Source organism: Gobius niger (genome assembly GCF_951799975.1).
Source record: "Gobius niger genome assembly, chromosome: 3".
NCBI lineage: Eukaryota > Metazoa > Chordata > Actinopteri > Gobiiformes > Gobiidae > Gobius > Gobius niger.
Window position 1 is genome coordinate 582,799 of NC_136854.1, and position 25,501 is coordinate 608,299.

At 42.2% G+C, this 25,501-nt stretch overlaps 1 protein-coding gene across 1 annotated transcript; it reads right to left on the minus strand.

Annotated features, from left to right (window-relative positions):
- Positions 1-5,688: 5,688 nt before the first annotated feature.
- Positions 5,689-23,528, minus strand: LOC306960390 (NACHT, LRR and PYD domains-containing protein 14-like; the record flags this gene model as incomplete). The annotated part of the gene is given in 12 exon segments (XM_079552824.1): positions 5,689-5,860; positions 7,609-7,785; positions 8,631-8,798; positions 8,800-8,805; positions 17,633-17,809; positions 18,227-18,403; positions 20,132-20,308; positions 20,532-20,705; positions 20,782-22,109; positions 22,699-23,195; positions 23,288-23,373; positions 23,464-23,528. Coding segments are annotated over 12 exon segments (3,204 nt in total).
- Between the last annotated feature and the right edge of the window lie 1,973 nt (positions 23,529-25,501).

Consider the following 25,501-nt stretch of genomic DNA (forward strand, 5'->3'; position numbering starts at 1 on the left):
TGGATGGTAAGCAGTGGTGCGAGATTTTTTGACCCCTGACACTTGGAGAAGGGCCGATATAAACTCTCAAAATTAGCACCTTGATCAGAGTGTATTCGCTCAGGGAACCCATAAAAACAGAAGAAGTTGTCCCACAGCTTCTGAGCAACATTTTTAGCTGTCTGATCTGGACAGTGGAAGGCATGTGATGGCCTCGTGATGTGGTCTGTGACAACTAAGACGTCTACTGGGCGGTTTTTGGAGTCTTCAGCTGTCCAAAAGTCTATACAGACTAACTCTAATGGAGCTGTCGTTATAATGCTCTCAAGTGGTGCACGACCATCTGGCTCTGATGTTTTAGCCATGACACACCTGGGACAGTGCTTCACATAATCCCTGACTTCATGCTCCATAGTGCTCCAGTGAAACCTTTGTTTCATGAGTGAGAGGGTTCTTTCCTGACCCTGGTGCCCTGCCTCATCATGACAACCAGATTGTGCAACAGCTCTTAATGATAAAGGGTACTGATGTCGTTTTTTTCTTCTAATGACATCCCTGGACACACGATATACAATTCCATCCACAACTGCTAACTTATGCCACTGCCTCAGTTACCTCAATGTCTCTGTTGTTTCATTTGGCCGTTCTCGTCTGCATGGTCTGCGATGACGCTCAACATAGAATACAACTCGAACCAGGTCAGGGTCGTGCTGTTGCTTGTCTCTGAGCTCTTGCTTAGACATTGATGGTAGGGTATCCTGGCCATGAGACATTATAGTTTGTACATGATCTACCAACACTGTGGACCTGATCCTTGTGGCGGTGTCCCATTCTGTATGACACTGAATAAGAGCTGATGTTTCTGCTTCTGACAGAGAGCCAATAGAAGGAGCTACTGAAACAGCATCATGAACCAGCTTTGTAGTTTTCTGAGTGGACTGATGAATGTTAGACCATCTAAATGTCTCTTGCACTTCACCACCAGAGACACACTCAGACTCTTTCAACAAGCAGTGGTAAGGCTCAGATATTAGACGCTCACCAATCCTCTTTCTCACAAAGGGTTCTCCACTCAAGACGTCAGCAACAACGTTCTTAAGCCCTGGCACATATTTAATGTCAAACTCATAGGCTGCTAACTTAGCAACCCAGCGCTGCTCACATGCATCTAACTTTGGTTTGGTGAGTATGTGGGAGAGTGGGTTGTTATCGGTCCAGGCAGTGAAAATATGTCCTTTTAACCAGTGGCTGAACTTCTCACACACTGCCCATTTCAAGGCCAGGAACTCGAGACGATGTGCAGGATAATTGCTCTGAGCTTTGTTCAGGGTCTTACTGGCAAAGGCTATTGGGCGAGCCCTGTCACTGTCTGATGACACCTGAGATAGTACTGCACCCAAACCATCTGTAGAAGCATCGGTAGAAAGGATGAATGGCTTGGAAAAATCAGGGTGAGCAAGAATAACATTACTGAGCAGGGCACTTTTTAAAGTCTGCAGAGCACTGTCACATTCTGGGGCCCAGTCAGCAGCTGACAGTTTGCGATAATTGTTGTATGTTTTTGTCTGGTTTTCTTATTACATCAGCCAGTTGTGTGTTTTGTTCTGACAGAGAGAGCAGTCCAGTTAGTCCAGAATAAAGATGGAGCAAAAGGTTCATTCTCACCTTGGCTGAGCGTCTGCAGCTCCTCCATCCTGACTTCATTTTTAGCCACTTTGTTCTGACAAGGAGAGCAGTACAGTCAGCGTAGAGCAGTGTTTCTCACACTGTTTCAGCCCAAGGACCACTTTAACTTCCAATGTTTTTCTGATGAAAACCACCTCACAGAATCCCACTCCAACACGCCCCCAAAAAACAACTACATAGGAACGAGGAGCTAAACTGATGTTTCATATGCAACTGTTTCAAGTCAGAAACAAATGATTCAAACACAAATGCAATGATCTGATCAGAAATTCTCATATGAATTTCATTTAATGTGAAAAAGTAAATGTGAAATGAGCTGCAGCTTAATATGAACAACAGAACATGTGCAAAAAAGCTGCTGTAACTTAAAGGGGCTGGATGCAAGTTCGCCATTTTATACTCACTACTGCCACCTCAGGCCATATGTGTAACTGCACCTTCTATATTAAGCTCGTGCATGACGGCAATTCGGGCCAAAGTGACACATTTTTGAGTGACAGGGCAGGATTTTAGAGGCAGTTGTGGTGAACAGGTCTGAGCTCATTCTACACATTAGGACATGGCTGGAACATGTAGGGGGAGGAAAATACATAATTTTAACATTTTTAAACTCCTTATAGTCCCTTTAACCTTAATGTCATTCTAAAGAGCCAGTTGATCCAACCTGAGGTGGTGCTACAGGAAGTCTATAGATACAGACGGCATCTCTGGAATTGCCCATATATGGTCATTTTTGAAAACAATTAAGGGGGAAAACAATTTTGAAAAAATGAACGTTTTCTCTAATTATTCAAAAATTATTGTAACAAATGCTGAATTATGAATATAGTTTCTACTAAATAATGATACAAAGACATGGAGAGGAGCAAAGTGGTTCAACAGCCCATAAATACATGAATAACAGAGAATGCTAACTTGATGCTACATGTTAGCATCGGGCTAATGCTAACGGTTAGCTAGCGCTAGCAACAACTGCCGTTTTTTCACTTCTACAAAACAATCTGCTGTGAGAAAAATATTCATATTTGCCCGAATTACACCTGACGTTATTTGTGTGTGATAAATAAGTTGATATTCCACAAGAAAATCGCAAAAAAGAGTGGAAAATGGTGTTTCTCTAAAGATTCTATATTCCCCTCGGCGAAGCTACGCCCCCTTCTGTGACGAGATGCCGTCTGTATCTATGGTTGTAACCATAACAACAATAAAATGCTAAAAATAATGCTGGGAAACATGTTTTTCCCTTAATGTCCAACATCACTGAAACTACTGGGATTTTACACATTAAACAAAAAGAACTTCAGTCAAACCAACCAGTGCAGAAATGTACAATAGCTACATATCGACAAACAGGATGAGGAAAGATTCCGCACGGTTCGGATTCGGTTCTGAGAAGTGGCAGCGGCGCATCCATGAGCATCATAAACCTCCAGCTCTGTCCCTCAAAAAGGACAGACTTTGCCCTGGTCTCACTGCGCTGGTTACTGTTAACGGACCACTAGGGGCGATGGCGGACTACTAGGGGCGATGGCGGACCACTAGGGGGCGATGGCGGACCACTAGGGGCGATGGCGGACCACTAGGGGGCGATGGCGGACCACTAGGGGGCGATGGCGGACCACTAGGGGGTCTTATCTCAAGGTAAGGTGTTCAGTGGCTACAAGAGAGAAAAATGCTCATTCCTGAAGGTCTCCAAAAGCCGTGAAAAACTTGCTCAGGCGGTGGAATTGAGAGCAGATCAAAAGCTGAGAGAATGTGCGATCCAGAAAAGAGATGGAAAAATGTTATTAGTGACAAGTAGAGACGTAGTTGCTGCAGAAGCCCATTATCACGCCACACGCTACAAAGATCACACAAGACCGAGGCCATGAGATGCACCAAAAAGGCCTCATTTCATCAGAAGTGACGTCATTCCTACAGGATTGTTCCATCGGCCTCCCTCACTACACAGTTACAGTCGTTTGTCCAATCTGAAGGTGTGACTGATCCACAGAGAAGCACCTTCGCCGTTTGTTTGGGAAACGAGCTCCAAGATTCAGTTCTCATGTTCTCAGATGATGAAGGCGAGATACTGATGGTTCCTGAGGGCGTATCTTTGCAGAGCGTTAATGTAGAAAACCAGATTATGTGTCAAGAACTCAGAGTATGGAAAAGCAAGTCATCACATACGAACAAAATAACAGACCAGGCTTCATCACACGTTAGATCAGCCGTTAAAGAAGAGGCAGTGACATGTTGGTTCCTTCAGTGGAGCTCAGAGGCTTCAGAGGCCTGGACACTTGACTGGGATTTCTGCTGGAATTCTCTGGCAGCTTTTGTGTTTGTTTGGAGATCCCGCTGTAGTGCAGCGTCTGGGTTATGGCCTGTGACTTGTCATGTTTAAACTGATTCTAAACATGTGCTGAGCGTGTCCTGGAGCAGAACCTTTGCTCTGGTGATGTCGTGTTCTCCCTGTGCAGGGAAATAAAGGACCACTTGGTTCAGACTTTAACTCTCTCCATTGTTTATTTGTAAAACTGTTGAGACTTAGAAAATCCACCACATCTGAACAAATGCAGTGTCTTTGTGCAGCCTGTGAGGAAACTCCTGCTGTGATCCTGGGCTGTACAAAACCAAACACTAATGCAGCCTCTGTTCTTCAGCAACAGTTCAGAAAAATGTGCTCAGGAAACAGAAACAGTGGAATCACGTGTCGGATCTTTCCCATTTCTGTCCAAATCACAGACCTGCTGATTCACACTGGATCAGTTTGATCAGCTCGGAGTTCAGCTAAATATAGGAGGTCATTCACAGAGGGATTTTGACTTTATAAATCACTGACATGGGATTAACGTCACAGACCTTCTCCGTGATTATGACTAATCACATGTGGTCCTGAGGTCAAACTCATCCCGTGTGAATCGAGCTTTAGGCTTCAGCTTTTTATTTCTAATGTACAAAAACAACAGTGTGGTTCAAATATGTCACACAGAGAGTTTTATTCAAGAGAAACTCTTTGGAGCCAGACTTTAAGCACAAAGTGAGTCTTTACAGGACTCGAACTACAAGAAGCTTCAGCCTCCGCCTGGAGAGTGAGTTAGAACAGTCGTTCCCCCCGGGGGCTCCTGGGACGGTAGGAGGTTTTAAAGGGTTAAAAATCATCACAGAGAACAGGTGATTAAAACTATCTCATTTCAGAAATGTGTTTCAAAAGCAAATCATCAGCTCATAATATCAGATCAATGTAATAATATCATTAAGTAGGACAGATAAAAGCTCCAGGATCAGACGCCTGGAGAGTCTGTGACCCGCGAGGCCTGAAGGACTTCACTTTCTTCTCTCGTCCTCGTCGTTCTTTCTTTGGAGGAGACTTTGTGTCTCAGACCTGTTCTTGATGGAGCTCAGACCTGTTCTTGATGGAGCTCAGACCTGTTCTTGATGGAGCTCAGACCTGTTCTTGATGGAGCTCAGACCTGTTCCTGATGGAGCTCAGACCTGTTCTTGATGGAGCTCAGACCTGTTCCTGATGGAGCTCAGACCTGTTCCTGATGGAGCTCAGACCTGTTCTTGATGGAGCTCAGACCTGTTCTTGATGGAGCTCAGACCTGTTCCTGATGGAGCTCAGACCTGTTCCTCATGGAGCTCAGGCCTGTTCCTCTGAGCCGTGATGCTGATCCTTCTGTTTATTCTCCTGGGCTCAGTCTGAGGCGTCTGATCTGGAGCTAAACATCTTCAGGACACATTAGTCTGTTATCAGCTGTGGAGAAGCAGAGATCAGATTAGCTTTATATTCCAAATCATTAATTGCAATATCAACTGACACTGGAATATATGAAAGGATAAAGTCTCCAGGTCTGTTTTTAATAAAACATAACCTGGTTATAATTTAAAAAGAGTCTTTGCTGATGTGGGACCTTTAAATGAAGAATGGATTTGAACGAAGAAAAACTCTTTAAAACAAACTCCAACAGCCTCAGTGATTTTATTCAAAGAGACAAAAACAGACAGAAAATGCGGCTCCAGGTTCAGAACAGTTTCATAAAGTCAGGACTCCAGTCGACAGTGAGGGCTCTGTTTAAGGTCGAGGAGCTCCTTCAGGTCTGAGTCTCTCAGTCTGTTAATCCTCAGGTCCAGCTCAGTGAGATGTGAGGGGTTGGACTTCAGAGCTGAGGCCAGAGAGGAACAGCTGATCTCTGACAAACCACAGTTTATCAATCTGAAGGAAGAAACAATTAAGTGATTAAAGTCCAGAGTTAATACAGATAAAACAAACACAAAGACAGACATGTTGATAAATAAATGACATGAATTCAAACTTCTGAACTTTTCGACAAACCATTTAAAGTCTAATTCTTTCCTATAACTTTTCACAGCGTAAGTAGAAGCTCCGTTGATTTGAATGGGATTTCCCAACATTCTCCCGGTCATTATTTTCTGATAAAGGACCTCTGATGAAAATAATGACGCTGCCAATGGCAACGGAGTTGGTGCTTTCATATCACTCCGCGCGTACGTAGCAGCGACACTATCTCTGTCCCGTCACTGCGAGAGAAGTCGGGGAATCGTGAGTCTGACTTTCAACTTCTCCAGAGATTCACTACCATTCCTCCAACTGCGCCTCAAACTTTTGGGAACTATTTGTCGCGGAAGTCATTAAATAAACCTTTGGGCCTTCATATAAGTGTACGAAGTTTATGTTGTGTGTGTTCAGTTGGCAAATGGCCGAATAATAAGCGGGAAAATATGTACCGACTATACATTATCCCATACTGATCTTCCTGTCTCTGTCGAGTGCAGACGCGTTTTCTAACTGCTCCTGGCTTTTGTGCTTTTTTCCTGCTTCTGCAAGGTCTTTGTTTGACTTTTGTTTCTCTTTGACCACCTGCTCTCTGTCCTCCCGAACCGCTAAACTATGGAATGATTAACTGGAATCTCAGCACAATTGATAAAGTTTTTTCACAAAGTGACATTCACAGGTGGACGTGTGGAGTCAGTGGATCGTTTGCCTCGCAGTCCTGTCGGTCGGAGACATCAAAGATATTCACTTATTTGGACCCTTGATAACAGGGCACGGACTTGGCTCTGCCCTGGTTTATCGGAAAGTCGGAAAGTTGACAACTTGCAATCGGACCCGCTGCTGTCGCTTGAAATGAACGAGCACTTTGGAGCTGGGAGTGACCGAGGGAGTGAGCGAGTGATGGACTTATACAGGAAAGTAATGCACAATGATGGACTGTTATGCACGACCTGGCAGCTCACTGTGGAGACGGACAAAAGGAGGGCGACATCTTGGCAGGAAAAGGGATGAACTGTGAAGGAACTACCTGCCCTGGAGAACTGAACTCATGCTGAGACAGAGAAAAAATAAAAAAGCAAATTTATTATACATAGATGAACCAATACTGTAATAATTCTTTTCCTCCTGAGAGGAGATTGAAGCAGCTGGACCTCTTTTCTCTCCTACACCGTCAGCTTTCCCCACTCAAGGTCAAGTCACGGAGCTAAACCCGATCCGGACTGACGCTTCTGTGACTATACTTACAAAAATTCACTCACAACATTCATTTCAAGGACTATGCAAATAAACTATGCAAATAACTGCACACACATCCCCTCCCTAAGCCCCAAATCCCTCTGCGTCTGTGTTCACCAACCCCCCCGCCCTCCAGTCGACAGGCGGGCGCCCCTCCCCTACAGCGCCTGCCCAGGTGGACTGTGTGTTTCCCATGTCTTGATGTTTTTATACATGTAATTTGCCTTAACTTAACCTGATTGTAATTTTGCATATTTTCTTTTGTAAGGCGCATTGAGATGCCTTGTGTACGAAATGCGCGGTATACATAAACTTGCCTTGCCTTGTCTTGCTATCATCTTTAAGGATACGCCCTGTCGTAAATCATTTAAACTGTTTTGTTCATAGTTTGTGTTAAAACCTGAGCCCTGACACAGAGACAGTGAACTGACCTGAGAGTTTCCAGGCGACAGTCTATGTGTTGCAGAAAACCACACAGATGAGACACTCCTGAGTCAGACAGGGCTTTGTTACCACTCAGGTCCAGCTGAGTGAGATGTGAGGGGTTGGACTTCAGAGCTGAGGCCAGAGAGGAACAGCTGATCTCTGACAAACCACAGCGCCTCAATCTGAATAAAGAATAAATGAAGTGATTAAAGTCCAGAGTTAATGCAGATAAAACAAACACAAAGACATATTGATTAACAAACAACATGAATTCATGAATGAAATCAATTAATGAAATCAAAATTGTAACTTTTCTATGTTCAAATTATATTATAAATGAATAAATATGCCAGTGTGTTCAGTTATGAGTATGACACGTATATTCTTCCTACACTACCTGGAGGTATTGGTAATCTATAGGCCAAGGAGTGTGTTTTTCTATCTTAAGGCCTCACAGTGATTGATACGGGGCCTCACAGACACACAGTCTGTCTCAACTAAACTCACCGAGAATAACAACTTTTACTTAGAATGTGGACTCAGCCGATCATCTTTAAGGACACGCCCTGTACGTACCTCATTTACATACTAGGATAAAAACCCATGTCTATCGTTGTTCAAATGTTCTGTTCTCTTCACCCAGTAAATATTCTGTACTCCGCGTTACTGGCCTCGAATCTTCCTTCACACAAATGCTTTCAGTTAATAATAAAAAAAACAATAGAATTTTCGACAAACGTTCAAAAAGTCTATTTCTTTCCTAAAACTTTATAAAATATTGTTTGAACAATATACAAATATTAATGGATGAAAAAAATAAAACAGATATATCCATTTCATTAATTTTGTTATGTCTCTTTTTAAAAAAAATGTGTTCAAAAAGTCTGTAGGATAAGACTTCTAGAGTTTCACTCTTCTGGAAATGCATTTATTTTTATCGTGAACAAATCACAAACAAATCCTTAAAACTGTTTTGTTCATAGTTTGTGTTAAAGTTTGAGCCCTGACACAGAGACAGTGAACTGACCTGAGAGTCTTCAGGCGACAGTCTGTGCTCTGAAGAAAACCACACAGATGAGACACACCTGAGTCAGTCAGGTCTTCGTTACGATTCAGGTCCAGCTCAGTGAGATGTGAGGGGTTGGACTTTAGAGCTGAGGCCAGAGAGGAACAGCTGATCTCTGACAAACCAGTCACTCAATCTGAATAAAGAATATATGAAGTGATTAAAGTCCAGAGTTAAAACAGATAAAACAAACACAAGGACTGACATCTTGATTAATAAACAACATGAATTTAAACTGAATGGTTAATAATTAAAACCAATAGAAAATAAGACGAACTTTTTACAGTCTAATTATTTCTTAAAACTTGATGAAATATAGCTTCAACAATATACAAATCTTAATGTTTAAAAAGCATAAACTGATTTTTGTTGATTTGTTTGTTCTCTGAGACCAGCTAATTATGGTACAATAAACATATACATAACCATAATCAACACATGGCTTAGGATATAGATACATAACCAGAATCAAACTAAGGAAATAAGTTTACATAGTCTTTGGTACAGAATCAGGTTTAGAATACTGTCTTACAGTTGTAGGCGATTTTACAGGAAATATTAGCACTCTAATATACACAAGATCTGACTCCATAAGATCAATTTAAACACAGTTAAACAGTTAAGTTTAAAGTATTAAAGTATCAAAAAGGTCTCGCCAAGCGTGTTCGTTGATCCCAAGGTCCAAGGAGAAACAACCAGAATTCAGTAGCTTTAGACAAAGAAGATTTATTCCCTATAACAATTACAATTCTAAACACAGATTCTCCGAGCGCTAAAGTCCCTACACTAACACACACACACGGTGCTCGAGCGGGGCAGTCCCGGGAAAAGCATCGTCTAACTGCGCTCTTACAATATATATTATCAAAAATGTGACGTTCACGAAGAGATAGGAGATGAGTTGAGCTTAGGCCAAGGTCACCAAGCTTTTCTCTCAGTAGTTTTCCACTAGAAGTGTCTTCCTGAATCCTTATTTGGAGTTATTATTGTCCACACTGGTGTGGGCACCTGGACGTCTCCATAGATATGAGCAAAAGAATGCAAGAGCGAGAAATGGGGTATTGTTGCAGCAATGTGCGTGTGAAAAGATTGGTTTTCCACTGAAACTTAAAGCACATAGATTAAACTCATAAAAAACATTCAATAGCATTATAAAATATAACATTAGCTAAAAATCATCAATTTCCCACATTCCCTCTTTTGATCTCTAACCAGAGATCACAAAAATGGCAAAAGCAAACAATGAAATGGCCGTGTATAAAAAATATTTTTATTTTTTAAATGTCCAATATAAATTAAAAAACTTACAATACAAATGTATATATCTGTGTGTGTGTGTGTGTGTGTGTGTGTGTGTGTGTGTGTGTGTGTGTGTGTGTGTGTGTGTGTGTGTGTGTGTTCATTGCATACTGTTATGGCAGGAGTTCATCAGTCTCTGTGGTGTCCGCTGTCTCCGCAGCATCCGTTGATACCGGCACCAGCACATACTGTCCTCCTGGTCCCACCATCGAGGTTATCATTTTAGACAGCATGCTGCGAAGACAGGGCACTATGCACATGGCAAAGACACAGAACCAAATCAGTATGATTAGTACAAGCAACAGAAATTTCTGGTCTCTGCCTGTTTTTGCAGGTCAGAGATGGCTTTTGTGACAAAATTCTATAGTAATTTCTAATTCAAAGGTGGGGGTTCTGTTTAATGTGAGTGATATATTTTAACAGTCTTTTAGACAGGACAGAGGGTAGCATGTCAGAGCTGGTTTGGATTGGTATGGTCTGACAAATAAAGATGGGGTTCCTGAAGCTTTGGGCATTTGGGTACACACAAAGCAATTGATCAGATTCCTGTGATTAGCAGTCCATTTGGCATATTTGTACCATATATTGACTTAATGCATATTTTTGTTGTTGTCTGTGTCATGCCATGCGGGTCAATGAGGTTGGTATAATAATCACTGCGTCGGGCACACATTTTAAAAGGTCTGGTCAAAGTGTGATTGCATGTGGTCATGGCAGTTGCCATTATGTGTATGCCCCACCTCCCGGTCTGGGTTACAACCACGGAGTTATTGCAATAGAGTAAGCGTGTGCCATATTGTCTTGTGGCATCACGCCAACATTAAAATAGTAGTCTGAGATTGTAAGGTCTGTACATGCCGCTATTATTGTGGTGTATTTCTACTGTTAACGGTGAATGTTGTGGTGTGTCAGGTGTTTATTTGTGAAAAAGAAAAAATCACGGCACTATAATACCCATACCAATCTTCCCTCTTTTGGACTGGGGTAACCCAGGCCATCAGAGTAATTAAAACGAAGCATGTAAGCGGTGTAAAGTGTGACTTACGACCAGGGAGTAATATATCCACGTACAGTGGGAACAGGAAACACTCCTAAGAACCCACTGGAGACCTTAACTTGCAGCTCTGACCTGGAGACTAACTGAAGTGGTTAGCGAAAGCAGAAAAAGGAAAATTATTCAATGGAAGAAGAGACGTCCGGTGTGGAATAGTTCGCAGCCGGCCTGGTTTGAGTCAGATGATACTTTTTCCAAGGCCGTTTTCAAATTCAAAGTAGGATGGGCTCGATGGGAAAAATGTTTATCATTAGCTCATAATCATGTATTTCAAAAAGGAATGTGTGGGGAGTGTTGCGATGGAGTGTTACGATGCGCTGCTGGAGCTTTTCGTGTCCTGACCTTGGCCTGATTAGAGCACCTTTCGGATACAACCGAAACAATGCACTGTGTTTTCTGGAAGCGGCCTCTTACGTTACAATATCCCAGGCGCTTCATTTTCATATTTAAACTACGTGAAAGTGACCCTTACAATACCCCCTGTTAGCTTGTCCACCCATGACAAGCTACAAACCCCGGAAGTGTAACATTATATTACTGTATAGGCAGGAAGTGGCTAGATATGCAGATCTCCATTTAAACCATCAGAAACGAGCACTGCCGGGCCAGCACATATCCGGTCGCCATGGAGATAGATACCAAACCACTATGATGCCCCATCAGCGGCTATGTGTAAGCAGCAATGATGTGGCATAGCAGCACAGAGTAAGAATGTGTCATAACAATGGGTGGAAAAGAAAAAATGCCCTAAAACTATTAGTAAACTACTCTCAAAATCAGCCCCCTTCTTTACGGCAAGAAAGTTTCAGATGTGCCGGTACCAGGCATGAATTTGCGACGAGTACCAGGAGATTCAAACCCTCTCTATCCCTGCCTCGTCGTCTGTCCCTGGGCCGTAACTAATGGTGTACCTGATTAAAACCTATTTGTTAGCTCCAGCTCTATGTGTGTGCGAAATGTGGTTCCAGGAGAACTGAGATCAACAATCTAGAAGTTGTGTCATTTTAAGGTTTAGTTTAATATGATAATTAGAAAGACAAAATTTAAACATGGCATTTACGTAAAGGTATATAATAGAGAATCAGCACTGTTCTTAAAATAATTTGATTATAAACGCTTGAGTATAACGTAAATGTGATAACAGAGTGCATATATTTCCGTCACAGTATATCAAATGAGTATAAGGTTTGTGGTGAAAGCTTTCATACAATGGCTACTACATTATTAGTCATTAATAATGCTAATAATGCTCTTGTCTTGTCAGTAAGGCACATGTGATATATAATTGATCGCACAGTTCTCATGGAACAGTTGTCTGTAGTGAAGGTGTATTAGCAAATCGTAAAGTGTGTTTTGTGTGCTATAATCAATATACTAGGGACAGGGAAGATGTCTTCATCCGGGTCTTCACCCCACAAAGGGGTCATTTTGGTACCAGGGAACGCTCAGAGTCCGTCATGTCAAAGTCAGGGTCAGTCAGGGTAACTGTCAATGGCACCGTTACTATTACCTGGCAGTGCCAGGGCTCACTGAAGCCCTTAATATACAATTTTAGTTCAAATTAGCATTAATTTTGCCCATGTTTTTTATTTTTTCCTATAGAACCCTTATCAAAATAGGTCAGACAATAAGAATGGTGACTGCGGCCAGGTTGATCAGGTCTGTCCACATTCCACATTCCAGTCTCTAAAACGGCTTTTCCCCCATTCATTGTTCAGGGGTCCGTTTCAAGTGTCCCCCTCATTATTGTTATATACCTGGAAAGGTCCTCGCCATCAGGGTGTTCAAGTCAATCTCCACAATGTGCCAGGTACCTGAGAAGATAAACACTGCACCGTATTGTTTAGTGTTCAAGTCCATTATATTTATTTATTTCATTTAGAGGTGCCATTAAAATGATAATACTAAAACTGCTAAGCCAATACAGTTTGAATGTAAGGAATCAGGAGATCAATCTAATGATCTGCCCCTCAGTTCCTACTATTAATTCACATCAGGCTGTGTTCAATAATATTTTCAATTATCAGTCAGTTCTTGGCAATATTTCAACGTTCATGTTCGATGTTCTAAATATTTACAGTTGTTTTTTGTATCTTCTGCACAGTATTTACAAATCTTCACAATACAAAACCATCATATTCATCTTTGTATATATAAAAAACTAGATTTTTCATATTTCTTCAGAATTTTAGCTCAAACACGATGTTTGGCCCATTGCTTTGGTCCTTATATGGTCAGTTATTTCAGATTAAAGTGAAGTAAAAAAAAAATTTTTTTTTAATTATTATTATTTTTTAGTCAGTCTTGGGTGTTCATTTGCTATTTATTTATTTATTTATTTTTCTTTCTTTTTTTAAATGTATTTATTGGCTTATTTGGTAGGGACAGTGCATGTTAATGAACATACATGGGTCTCATGCATGTAAACAAGCCACACCTTGGGGTAATTTCCATCCGTCGTCCCCCATGCGCACTCTCAAACACACTCTCTTTCATCCAGGCCTATTGTACATGTTTTATCCCAAACTTTATAAAAACTCTATACAGTTCTCAACCCATGTCAGTGTTTCCCTTATATGTTTACCGGTTTGACTAAGAAGTTAAGACCAAAATGTGCACACTGCCGGGGAAAATATCTAGCCTGTAGATAATATTGTAACCATTTTGTTTGAATTCCTTTATGATAAATATCCAGTTCAATTTAGACAACTCCCTCCAGGAAATGCAGCTCTTTCAAAACCGTACAGCACACGCCATCACACGGACCTTCACCTCTCACAAGCAACTTCACTGGCTTCCCATAAAACAAAGAATCTAATTCAAAATACAAAAATCATTACATTCAAAGCACTTCCTAACCTGGCTCCTCCGTGCATATCTGACCTCCTGCCCACACATTCTGCTCCTTCTCTCCAGCTCCGTCACCAGGGGGTGAGCCTTCAGCCGCTCTGCCCCCAGCTCTGGAACTCACTCCCCCGACCTACGTACCATAGACTCTCTGCCACTTTTCAAATCCAGACTGTCCCACACCATCGAGTCACACACTCACCATCTCTCACCAATGCTTTGCTCTATTTTATTCTGTTCTACTTGTAAATAATGGCAGGGGAAACGCTGCATGTTGCTACAATGTGATTTAGGTTTGTGTTATCTTTCGTCGACTGCTCACAGGAATATTTGTTTCAGTAATTTGTCGCAATTAATACATTTTTGTGTTTTTCTTTCACACGGTATTTAGTTTCGAGGCCAGATATCAGCAAAGGTTTTCCTTAGGTCTATTAAAACTGACATTTGTCATGTGCACGATTATGGCATTAGACAAACATTGTGCTAAAACATTTAAAACAATTATACTTAAGATTCTGCAAAAAATTTTAATATTCATTAGGTTCTACCTACAACACAAATACTATGGTCTCACTTCCTCATTGGACAGTAACAATAAGTGACATAAATACAAGTAAGATTTAAACTGTCGCTGTGCCAACCATGTTTTATCAATGAGAATTCAATCATCTTGTAATTCTTTTCTATGGATTTCCCTACAGGGATTAAAGTTTAACTTCTATGGGACTATCCTTCTGTTATTAACTATATATATTGATAGAAATAATTTTTCTTCCCATTTGTCCTTTATTAAATTGCTGCTTCACTAAACAAATCTTATCTCTGTAAATATAAAAGAAATTAAAACCTCTCATATGCACTTAAAGTACGGACGTTTGAGTCCATAACCTAAAGCAGTGTCATTTTATCTATTTCTGTTAGTATGTTTGTTATAGTTTATTATATCCATTATATTTTTGCTTCCTTTTATATATATTATTATTATTATTATTATTCTCATTATTATTATTATTTTCACTTCCTCCTCAACTTTAGTTATGTGAACTCCTTTCAAAGCCAGACGCTAGTTTTAAGGAGCTCTTTGCACAACTTTTATTTATACACATACTCACACATATCCATCCATATTCTTCACTCTCTCTCTCACATTCACCATCCATTTTCACTCAACGTTTTCACACAATACTTAATATCATGGGTTACACAATTCAATTTTTTTACACAATACTTAATATCCCGGGTTACACAATTTAATACCATGCACATTTTTCTATACAACACGGCACGCCGACCGTACAACGAGTGACTCTTATATTTACAACGGTTTTTGGGGGCCACAAACCTCCCCAACGTATACCGTAACGTTGCAACAAAGAACCTACGTCTAGGTCTTTCCCAGTCTACGGGGTGGCAGGCTACAATATCGTTAATGAGCAAGGCACGCCGACCTCCTCCGATAATTGTACCTATAGGCGAGCTGGCCCGTTACTGACTTCTATAGTATCATGCGGTGCCACTCCCTTTCAGTCACTTTAACTTTATATACAATGTTCTATAAAAAACGGCACGCCGACCGTACAATGAGTAACTCTTATATTTACAACGGTTTTTGAGGACCACAAACCTCCCCAACGTATACCGTAACGTTGCAACAAAGAACCTACGTCTAGGTCTTTCCCAGTCTACGGGGTGGCAGGCTACAATATCATTAATGAGCAAGGCACGCCGACCTCCTCCGATAATTGTACCTATAGGCGAGCTGGCCCGCGGTGCCACTCCCTTTCAATCACTTAAACTTTATATACATTATATATACATTTCATTTCACACTTCCAGCACATTTCACAACATAAAATCCTGTCCCTACTTCTCCGCTCGAGCCACCACATTCAGACAATCTGTGTTTTTCAAAAAACTTTAACTTTAAGTTTTCTTAAGTTTTGTTTGTATTTTATTTCAAATTGAAACGGCAGACACTCAGTGATATGCTTACTTGTGTACACACAATTTTCTGTTCCCAATGTGGACAATTTTGGTTATTTAAAAACAACAGGCTTGTCCTTACCTTTTAGAAGTGCCGCGGCGGTGTACACAAGTGAGCAGAGGTCACGGAGGTCTGTTGCCTGTCTCAAGTCCTTGAGGACGAGACTGGGGTTCCCATTGGTCACTTGGAATCACGTCGGGCAGGTCACCAAAACTGTAGGCGATTTTACAGGAAATATTAGCACTCTAATATACACAAGATCTGACTCCATAAGATCAATTTAAACACAGTTAAACAGTTAAGTTTAAAGTATTAAAGTATCAAAAAGGTCTCGCCAAGCGTGTTCGTTGATCCCAAGGTCCAAGGAGAAACAACCAGAATTCAGTAGCTTTAGACAAAGAAGATTTATTCCCTATAACAATTACAATTCTAAACACAGATTCTCCGAGCGCTAAAGTCCCTACACTAACACACACACACGGTGCTCGAGCGGGGCAGTCCCGGGAAAAGCATCGTCTAACTGCGCTCTTACAATATATATTATCAAAAATGTGACGTTCACGAAGAGATAGGAGATGAGTTGAGCTTAGGCCAAGGTCACCAAGCTTTTCTCTCAGTAGTTTTCCACTAGAAGTGTCTTCCTGAATCCTTATTTGGAGTTATTATTGTCCACACTGGTGTGGGCACCTGGACGTCTCCATAGATATGAGCAAAAGAATGCAAGAGCGAGAAATGGGGTATTGTTGCAGCAATGTGCGTGTGAAAAGATTGGTTTTCCACTGAAACTTAAAGCACATAGATTAAACTCATAAAAAACATTCAATAGCATTATAAAATATAACATTAGCTAAAAATCATCAATTTCCCACACAGTACATTATTAAATATGGAATGGTGACAGGTTATTGCTGCCGTCTGATGCTGCCTTATATACAACTGTACAAGGACAGTACGTGCATATATAAACATATGGTTTCCTTCGTATGTGTCCTATTAAATATTTTGTCATCTCTGAGTACATTTCAATTTGCCTCTGGAATAACCTTTCTTGTCGCTGCTTTTAATCCTGGGTATTTAGATAAAGAAGCACTGGTGTGTCTTTGTAAAAGTCCCAGAGCTGCTGTAGCTCCGGTTCACAATGAAGCTAAACCTCCGTGACTTGTGACTTGTGACTTGTTTACATCTGTGGGGCCGGCGTAGGATCCGCCCTGGTGGCTCAGCTACAACGTCACTATGGGGGGAAAGCTCCTGATTGGTCGACACTCATGAATTTCTCCAAAAAGTTCAACATTTCCCAACTCCAAGCCCTGTATGCGCGTCCAACACTCACCAAGTGCGAAAATCCTCAAAACGCGCCCCACAGGAGGCGCGTGAGGCGCTGAAGGACATCTTGACGCCCCCCGGAGGCGTGTCCTCCATGTATTTTAAATGTAAACCTGACGCTTTGGAGGCCCCAAAACACGTTTGGTGTGGACGCAGCATTATTCTTACAATCATGCACTATTTCTAAGACTTCTTCTTCAACTACAGGGCTTAAAAACATTGAAGATTTGATGGTTTCCTCAGATTCGAAGATCATGGTTTCTTTAGGTGACACTATTTTAATGGCAAGATTTGGACCAACATTTATGAAGAATGTGTTAAAACCGATGACCACTGTATTCATGTCAGTTATACTTTTGTCCTCATCAATGAAGTAGTTTGGATATATCACTAAAACTGTTTTGTTCCTAGTTTTTGTTAAAGCTTAAGCCCTGACACAGAGACAAGTGAACTGACCTGAGAGTTTCCAGGCGACAGTCTGTTTTCTGCAGAAAACCAAACAGATGAGAAACTCCTGAGTCAGACAGGTCTTTGTTTTCATCCAGGTCCAGCTCAGTCAGATGTGTGGGGTTGGACTTCAGAGCTGAGGCCAGAGAGAAACAGCTGATCTCTGACAAACCACAGCACCTCAATCTGAATAAGAATAAATGAAGTGATTAAAGTGCAGTTTATACAGAAAACATAAAAAAAACACAAAGACAGACATCTACATTAATAAACAACATGAATTAAAACTGAATAGTTGATATTAAGAACACAACAGTAACTGTTTAAAGTCTAACCGTTTCCTAAAACTTTATAAAATACAGTTTGAACAATATACAAATCTTAATGTATAAAAAGCATAAACTGATTAATACATTTCATTTTTTTTGCTATGTCTCTTTTTAAATCATTTACAGAGTTCAAAAAGTCTGTAGGAAAAGACTTCTAGACTTTCATTCTTCTGGAAATGTATTTATTTTTGTTGTGAACAAAACACAAACAAATCATTAAAACTGTTTTATTCATAGTAAAACTTGAGCCCTGACACAGAGACAGTGAACTGACCTGAGAATCTGCAGGAGACAGTCTATCCTTTGCAGAAAACCACACAGATGAGACACGCCAGAGTCAGACAGGTCTGTGTTATAATCCAGTCTCAGCTCAGTGAGATGTGAGGGGTTGGACTTCAGAGCTGAGGCCAGAGAGGAACAGCTGATCTCTGACAAACCACACCTCCTCAATCTGAATAAAGAATAAATGAAGTGATAAAAGACCAGCGTTAATACAGATAAAACCTGAAACCTGAACATGAATTCAAACTGAAGAGTTAATAATTAGGAATGATAAAATTTTCCAAAAAATGATTAAAGTTTAATTCTTCCCTAAATCTGTCTAAAAAAGGGCTGTTTCCCAAAGCCTTGGTGTTGAAGGCTGTGCTTCCAAACTCACTTCCTTCCAAACCAAGGTCCTGCGTTGGTCCAAAAAGACCTGCTACTGGAACTCACTTCAAAGGCAAAGAAAGTGACATCACAAAATAAAAAAGGAAGTTCTCTTTTGTCCAGGGCAGAGGGTCTGCTGAGGTAGATTCTAAGTCATTATATTTTTACAAACTGAAGATAAATAAATAAAAAGCTCTCAGATGATGAAACTTATCTGAAAATACAAAATAAAGCTCGAAAGTGGGACTGAAAACTTGGGCTTGAAATCAATTAAATTCAGTTCCACTAAACAGATCAAGTCCTTTGCTGCTCCGTGAAGCAGTGACATTTACTTAAATATTTGAATGAAACATTCATAAAAATTATAAAAAAAATTATCAAATATTTGTTTTTCTACTATTGACGGAAAAAAGGTAAAACCTAAAATTGATAATTTTGCCAAATCTTTAAAAAAAATGTTTTGTTTGTAAAAAGACACAAATAAAATGAACACGGGCAGAACCACAAAACTAGTCAGAGCTCGTATTTTTTTTCTTAAAAAGTGGAATTGAAGTGCTTTAAAAAGTCACACAAGCCGTGCTGACTTTATTCACCTCTTTTACTTTTCCTTTCTTGGCAGCCGTGGTGCATTATGGGTGTTTTTGTCTTGAGCAAAGGCAGTGAAGGCTACACTGATGTATCCTTGGTAAATTAGCCACATGCTAACCAAAGGGAGGACACGCCTCCAGATGACTTGAACAATAGGTGTGTTTAAGATGAAGTGGCCTCGCCTCGATTCCAGACGAGACCAGGCGGTGGCGCCGAGGGCGGAGAAAGGCGCCTCTAATCAAGTCAGACACATCTCAGCCCCGAGAACAGAGAGGAGCCTCAGGTCACGCAGCGTCTCGCGTTTGTTAGAAAGAGTTTGGGAATAAAACTATTGTTAAAGCTTGTGACACATTTGTGCTTCTCCCACACACCAGACAGACCCATCACTACAGCTACAATAACAGACTCTCCTCTTACAGTTTAGGATTAGAATAATAAACTTATGCTTATTTAAATGTAGGCCATATGTTGAACACACGGCACTTTATGTCAAATATGAAGCATTTCTGCAGATTTAAGTAGATCTGTTTAAGTAGGAGCGTCAGGGCAACACGTTTCTGATCTAAACACAACTCAGATCCATCATCTGTCAGTCCTCTGTCAGCAAACGTGTTTACAGCAGTTCATTTCCCACAATCCCTTTGGCCTTTGTAGTTCAGCCAGCCGAGCGAGGCGGAGAAAAGCAACTTCGCTCGCCGACCCAAGGCGCTCCAGCCGCCTCGGTCTCACGAGAATACGGCACCGTCGCACAGGTGGCGTCAGAGCGAGGGGCGGCCATCTTGGACACGAATCTGACCGGCCTGCAGCGCCTGCAGCGCCCGCAGCACCTCGCTCATCTTAAACACACCTAATGAAACATCACTTTGGCGGCGAGTGATGAGGTAGATGTTTTTGTGTTATTTTTTTTGTGTTAAAACTTGAGCCCTGACACAGAGACACTGACCTGAGAGTCTGCAGGCGACAGTCTGTGTTTTGCAGAAAACCACACAGATGAGACACTCCTGAGTCAGACAGGTTTATGGTATGATCCAGGTCCAGCTCAGTGAGATGTGAGGGGTTGGACTTCAGAGCTGAGGCCAGAGAGGAACAGCTGATCTCTGACAAACCACAGTAACTCAATCTGAATAAAGAATAAATGAAGTGATTAAGTCCAGAGTAAAGTCAGAGGAGTTTCTGTAGCAACAGCTGAACATCTGAAACTCAGAGGTCTGGGGTAAATGCTGTAGTTTTTCATCTCCTACACTTTACTTCACTCTCAGAGAACGGTTACGTCCCACCACTCAGTGATTAAAGGATGAGGAGGTGGAGGGACGAGCGAGAGTCGTCACAGACCTGACACTGACCCGAGAGAGGAGAGCTGACAGTGAGGACTCTTCAGACCAACACACAGCGCAGACACTGAGGAGTCACTCAGGTTATTATGACTCAGATCCAACTCTCTGAGATGGGAGGGGCTGGAGCTCAGCGCTGACGCCACCACTTCACAGAGAACCTCTGAGAGTCCACAGCCTCCGAACCTGTAACAGATGTTAGAGCGACATGTGAGTGATTCTAACAGGTCTGTGAAGCTTCTGTCTGTGACTGAGGACTCACACAGCCTTCCTGCAGTTCCTCACCGCTGGGATCAGTCTCAGTTTACCCTGATAAGACGTGTTGTACTTGTTTAGGTCCAGCTCCTCCAGGACCTGCTCTGACATCTGCAGCATGTAGGCCAGAGCCGAGCACTGGATCTCAGACAGTTCCTCCTTAGATCCACCTCCAGACTTCAGGAAGTCCTGGATCTGCTGCTGCACAGACTGGTCCTTCAGCTCCATCAGACAGTGGAAGATGTTGATGCTTCTGTCGGGAGACACTTTGTCTGTGTTCATCTCTTTAAGGTTTTCAATGACTTCTGTGATTTCTGATTCCTTTATTGGACTCAGCAGAGCTCCTAAAAGTCTGTGGTTGGACTCCACACTGAGGCCATGAAGGAACCGCACAAACAGGTCCAGGTGGCCGTTTGGACTCTGCAGGGACTTTTTTACACATTTTACAAGACATTTTTTGAGACTCTTATTTGAACGTAGCCTCATTCCTTCAGTTTCATAAAGAAACTCCGTGACCACCTCCATGTTGTTCTGAAAGCAGTGGTGAAGGTAAACGGCTGCCAGAAACTCCTGCACGCTCAGGTGGATGAAGCAGTAGACTGACTGGTTGAAGACACTCTCTCGTTTGAAGATCTCAGTGCAGAGTCCGGAGTAGACCGAGGCCTCGCTCAGGTCCAGACCCACCTGCTCCAGGTCTTCTTGGTAGAACATGATGTTTCCTGTCTGCAGATGCTCAAAGGCCAGTCTCCCCAGCTTCAGGAGCAGCTCTGTGTCGGCCTCTGTCAGCCCCCAGGTCTCAGACCTGACCTCTGTTTGTGTCTGTTTGTACTTCCTCTTCCTGTGCGTCTGCACCAACAGGAAGTGTGCGTACATGTCTGTGAGGGTCTGGGGCAGTGGTCCGCTCTGATGGCTTCTCAACACGTGGTCCAGGACTGTGGAGGTGATCCAGCAGAAGACTGGGATCTGGCTCATGTTGTGGAGGCTGCGGGAGGTTCTGAGGTGGGACAGGACTGTTTGAAGCTGCTCTTCATCTGAGAACCTCTTCCTGAAGTACTGCTCCTTCTGTGGGTCAGTGATGAAGCCCCTGACCTCCGTGACCCTGTGCACGCACCGCGCTGGGATCTGATGGGCCGCCGCTGGGCGGGAGGTGATCCATATAAGGGCGTGAGGAAGCAGAGCGCCTCTGATGAGGTTCACCAACAGTACGCCCACCTCTGACCTCTGTGTGACCTCAGAGATGAGCTCACAGCTGAAGTCCAGAGACAGTCTGCTCTCGTCGAGGCCGTCAAAGATGAACAGGAGTTTACAGACGGACAGAGTGTGGGCTGTGAGCGTCTGTGGGGCAGAGAAACACAACATTTAACATCCATGACTTTACACCACTTTCCTTCAACCCTCACTTTAAACCAGTGAGTGGTGGAGCTCCAGTGTGAGGGACTGCAGGGTTTACAATGGATTTAGCATTTCTCTAACGGGTTTGTGGCGTCAGTCTCCTGACGGGTGTGAAGGCTGACGGCCCACTTTCAGTGTCATGTTTCATTTTGAAGTGAAGAAAGGACTGGAGCATTTCCTACTGAATACACGGCGCTGGGCGTTTGGAACATTGGTCTGATGGATGTTCATCTTTATAACCACGATGTGTCTCTGCCTCAGTCTGTGCTGTAAAGCTTTCATCTCCATCTGTTTAATCAAGTGCATTTCTTTCACCTGCTTCCTTTTTGGCCACAAGAGAGTGAGAGGATTAGCTCTAGGAAGCGCGTGTGAGCCGCTGCTTTGACCATGAATAGTTTGAAGCGTTTGGTGCAGTGAATGTGAACACAGACTGAACTAACAAACGCCCTGAGAGCCAGGAGTCATTTCAAAAGTGTTTGAGACTTTGAAATATATGATGTGAAAGGTAAAGCTTTCTATAAATGAGAGTGACCTGTGGATCCAGTGCTGGATGGAACACTTGGATCAGCTCCATCAGACTGTAGCGCCCCCTGCTGACCAGGTTCATCTCTCTGAAGGACAGTGGCACCACCAGCTGCAGCTCCTGGTTCTCTGAGCCCTGGGCCCAGTCCAGACAGAACTTCAGGACTGAGAAGGTCTTCCCCACTCCAGCCACGCCCACAGTCAGCACAGCTCTGATGGAGCCCTGCTGCAGCGCCCCCTGCTGCTGCTCAGGGGGCAGAGCTTTAAAGATGTCCTGGCACCTGATGGTGATCTCCTGGACCTGCTTCTTCTTGGACTGTGTCTCCAGACTCCTCTCTTCAGGTTGGGCTCTGGCCTCTTCACTGAGGCCCTCTGTGATGTACAGCTCAGGGAAGATGCTGTTCAGAAGAGTTCTATCTCCGGATTCTTCACTTCCCTCTGTCACACTCTCACATCTGCTGCTCAGGCTCTGCTTATGCTCCTTCAGAACCTTGTGGAGACCTTCACCTGGACACAGAGGAGGAGACACCTGTTTATGTTGATGAACAGGTCTCTTATTCCCTGCTGTAGTTGATGAGTCTCAGACTGAGCAGACTCACCTGGTGCAGGGCCTTGAACCCCCTGATCAGGACTGTTGCCTGTGTCTCCACACTGAGGCCAGGCGTCCTGCTCTGACTCTGTTTCTCTGTGACACAAACACACAGCACTGAGCACGTCTTTAACATCTCACAAGTTACAATCACAAATATGAAGCACAGTTTAGGTCAGGTCTTACTGTGAGTCTGGAGCAGGTTCACCACTGAAGGTTAGAGGAAGATCTTTAGACCAGTCGCTCTTCATGGACAGAGCCGACACTGAGGTTGTGGATCTGTGTCAGTGGAGAGAACAATAATCTGCTTTTGCTTTGTCTAAAAACACATGTGTCTTTGAAGGAGGTTAAACTCGATAAGAAACGACTGAACTCACTTTGTCCCACAGAGCTGTGGCTCAGTGCTGCCCTCTGGAGGCTCAGAGGACTTTCTTTTCCTTTTTGACATTTCCTGGAGTCTCGTCCTGGGGGAGAGTCAGAGCCGTTAAACACAGAGATAAACCTCCTCATGTAAAGGACAGACCGGAGCCACAGTGAGAAGCAGCTGCATTTCCTTCACCTAAATGTTTATGGAGCGATTCAAGACAGAAGTAGAATCTAAATGAGTTTATTTTGGGGCGGTCCCCCTGCTTCACTTTCCACCGCTCAGAGCTGTACACTGGCCTGAAACGTGCATTCATTTGCTCAAACATTCGGATGTGCAGGAGGGATTATGAGAGCTAGAAACAAGTTTGGGCCACAACTAAAAATCAGGTCCTGCAGCTTTAATAAACATGTACTGAAGGTTTGAGCAGAGTTTCTATGAGATTTTGTTTGGTACAAAAAGAACAATTTTGTTTAGTTTCCCAAAGGCAATGTTGTGGTAAGAGGTACTTTTCTTTTATTGTATGTTTATTGTTAAGTTTATTGTATGAAGTAAGAATATATTATTTGGAAAAGTATTTGTTTTCAAAAAAGGCTTCAATGTTCATGACCCATAGTTCAACATTTTTCATTTAAAAACTCTGTAAATTTATCATTTCCGATGTATTTTTCCCGCTCGTGTACAATGTTGCAGCAGAAAAAAAAGGTACAAAAAAAAGGTAAAACGATTTTAATCAATTCAACAACTTAAAATGATCAAAACTCATGTGGGATTAATCAATATCAGATATTATGACCTTTTGTAAACGCTGTTTCAGTCTGAATTACTATTACATTGTTTTCGGGATTGTTCTTACACTTTCCTGAAAACAAAAACATGTCCGTTTGATTACATAATGTGTTGTTATTACATAATGTGTTGTTATTACAAAATGTGTTGTTATTACATAATGTGTTGTTATTACATAATGTGTTTTTATTACCTGTGTTATTACATAATGTGTTGTTATTACATAATGTGTTGTTATTAAATAATGTGTTGTTATTACATAATGTGTTGTTATTACATAATGTGTTATTACATAATGTGTTGTTATTAAATAATTTGTTATTACATAATGTGTTGTTATTACATAATGTGTTGTTATTACATAATGTGTTGTTATTACATAATGTGTTATTACATAATGTGTTGTTATTACATAATGTGTTGTTATTACATAATGTGTTATTACATAATGTGTTGTTATTACATGTGTTGTTATTACATGTGTTGTTATTACATAATGGGCCAGATCTTGTGGCGGCGCACGGGACGGCGCAGGCTCTTGGCGAATTATTTTCCGAGTGGCGGAGCTGTATGTGCCATTCGCCTCCGCCACCTGTGAGGGGGCGTCACAAGAGGAGGCGACTGCACTGATGGAAACACGGCTGACATTCACTTCCTGGTTTACATTAAGCTGTCTTGCGTTCTTTCTTAAGCCTTAGGCTCTCACAGGTCAAACTAAAAACTTTATTTACCCCATCGTGAGCTAAACCATGTTCACGTCTCGAGAGAAAAAGAGCTACAGCGTCCGCTGTGGCGCGGATCAGCCCGCGCTCGGCGTGAACGCGAAGCAAAACAAAAGCACATGTTCACCCCACACTCCCACACAAGCGTTCTCCTGGACGCGGAGTCGACCTGGTTGGAGGAAAATGTGTATGTCTCAACCCACTTAAATGCGCCAAGTCTGGAGTGGCAAGATCACAAAGTGCGCCCCCGACTGAGCGCAAAATGTCACGCTATCGTCTCTGTTTTGATGCACAAGATCGGGCCCAATGTGTTGTTACATAAGCTCTACTGTTCTTCCAGAGCTCTGAG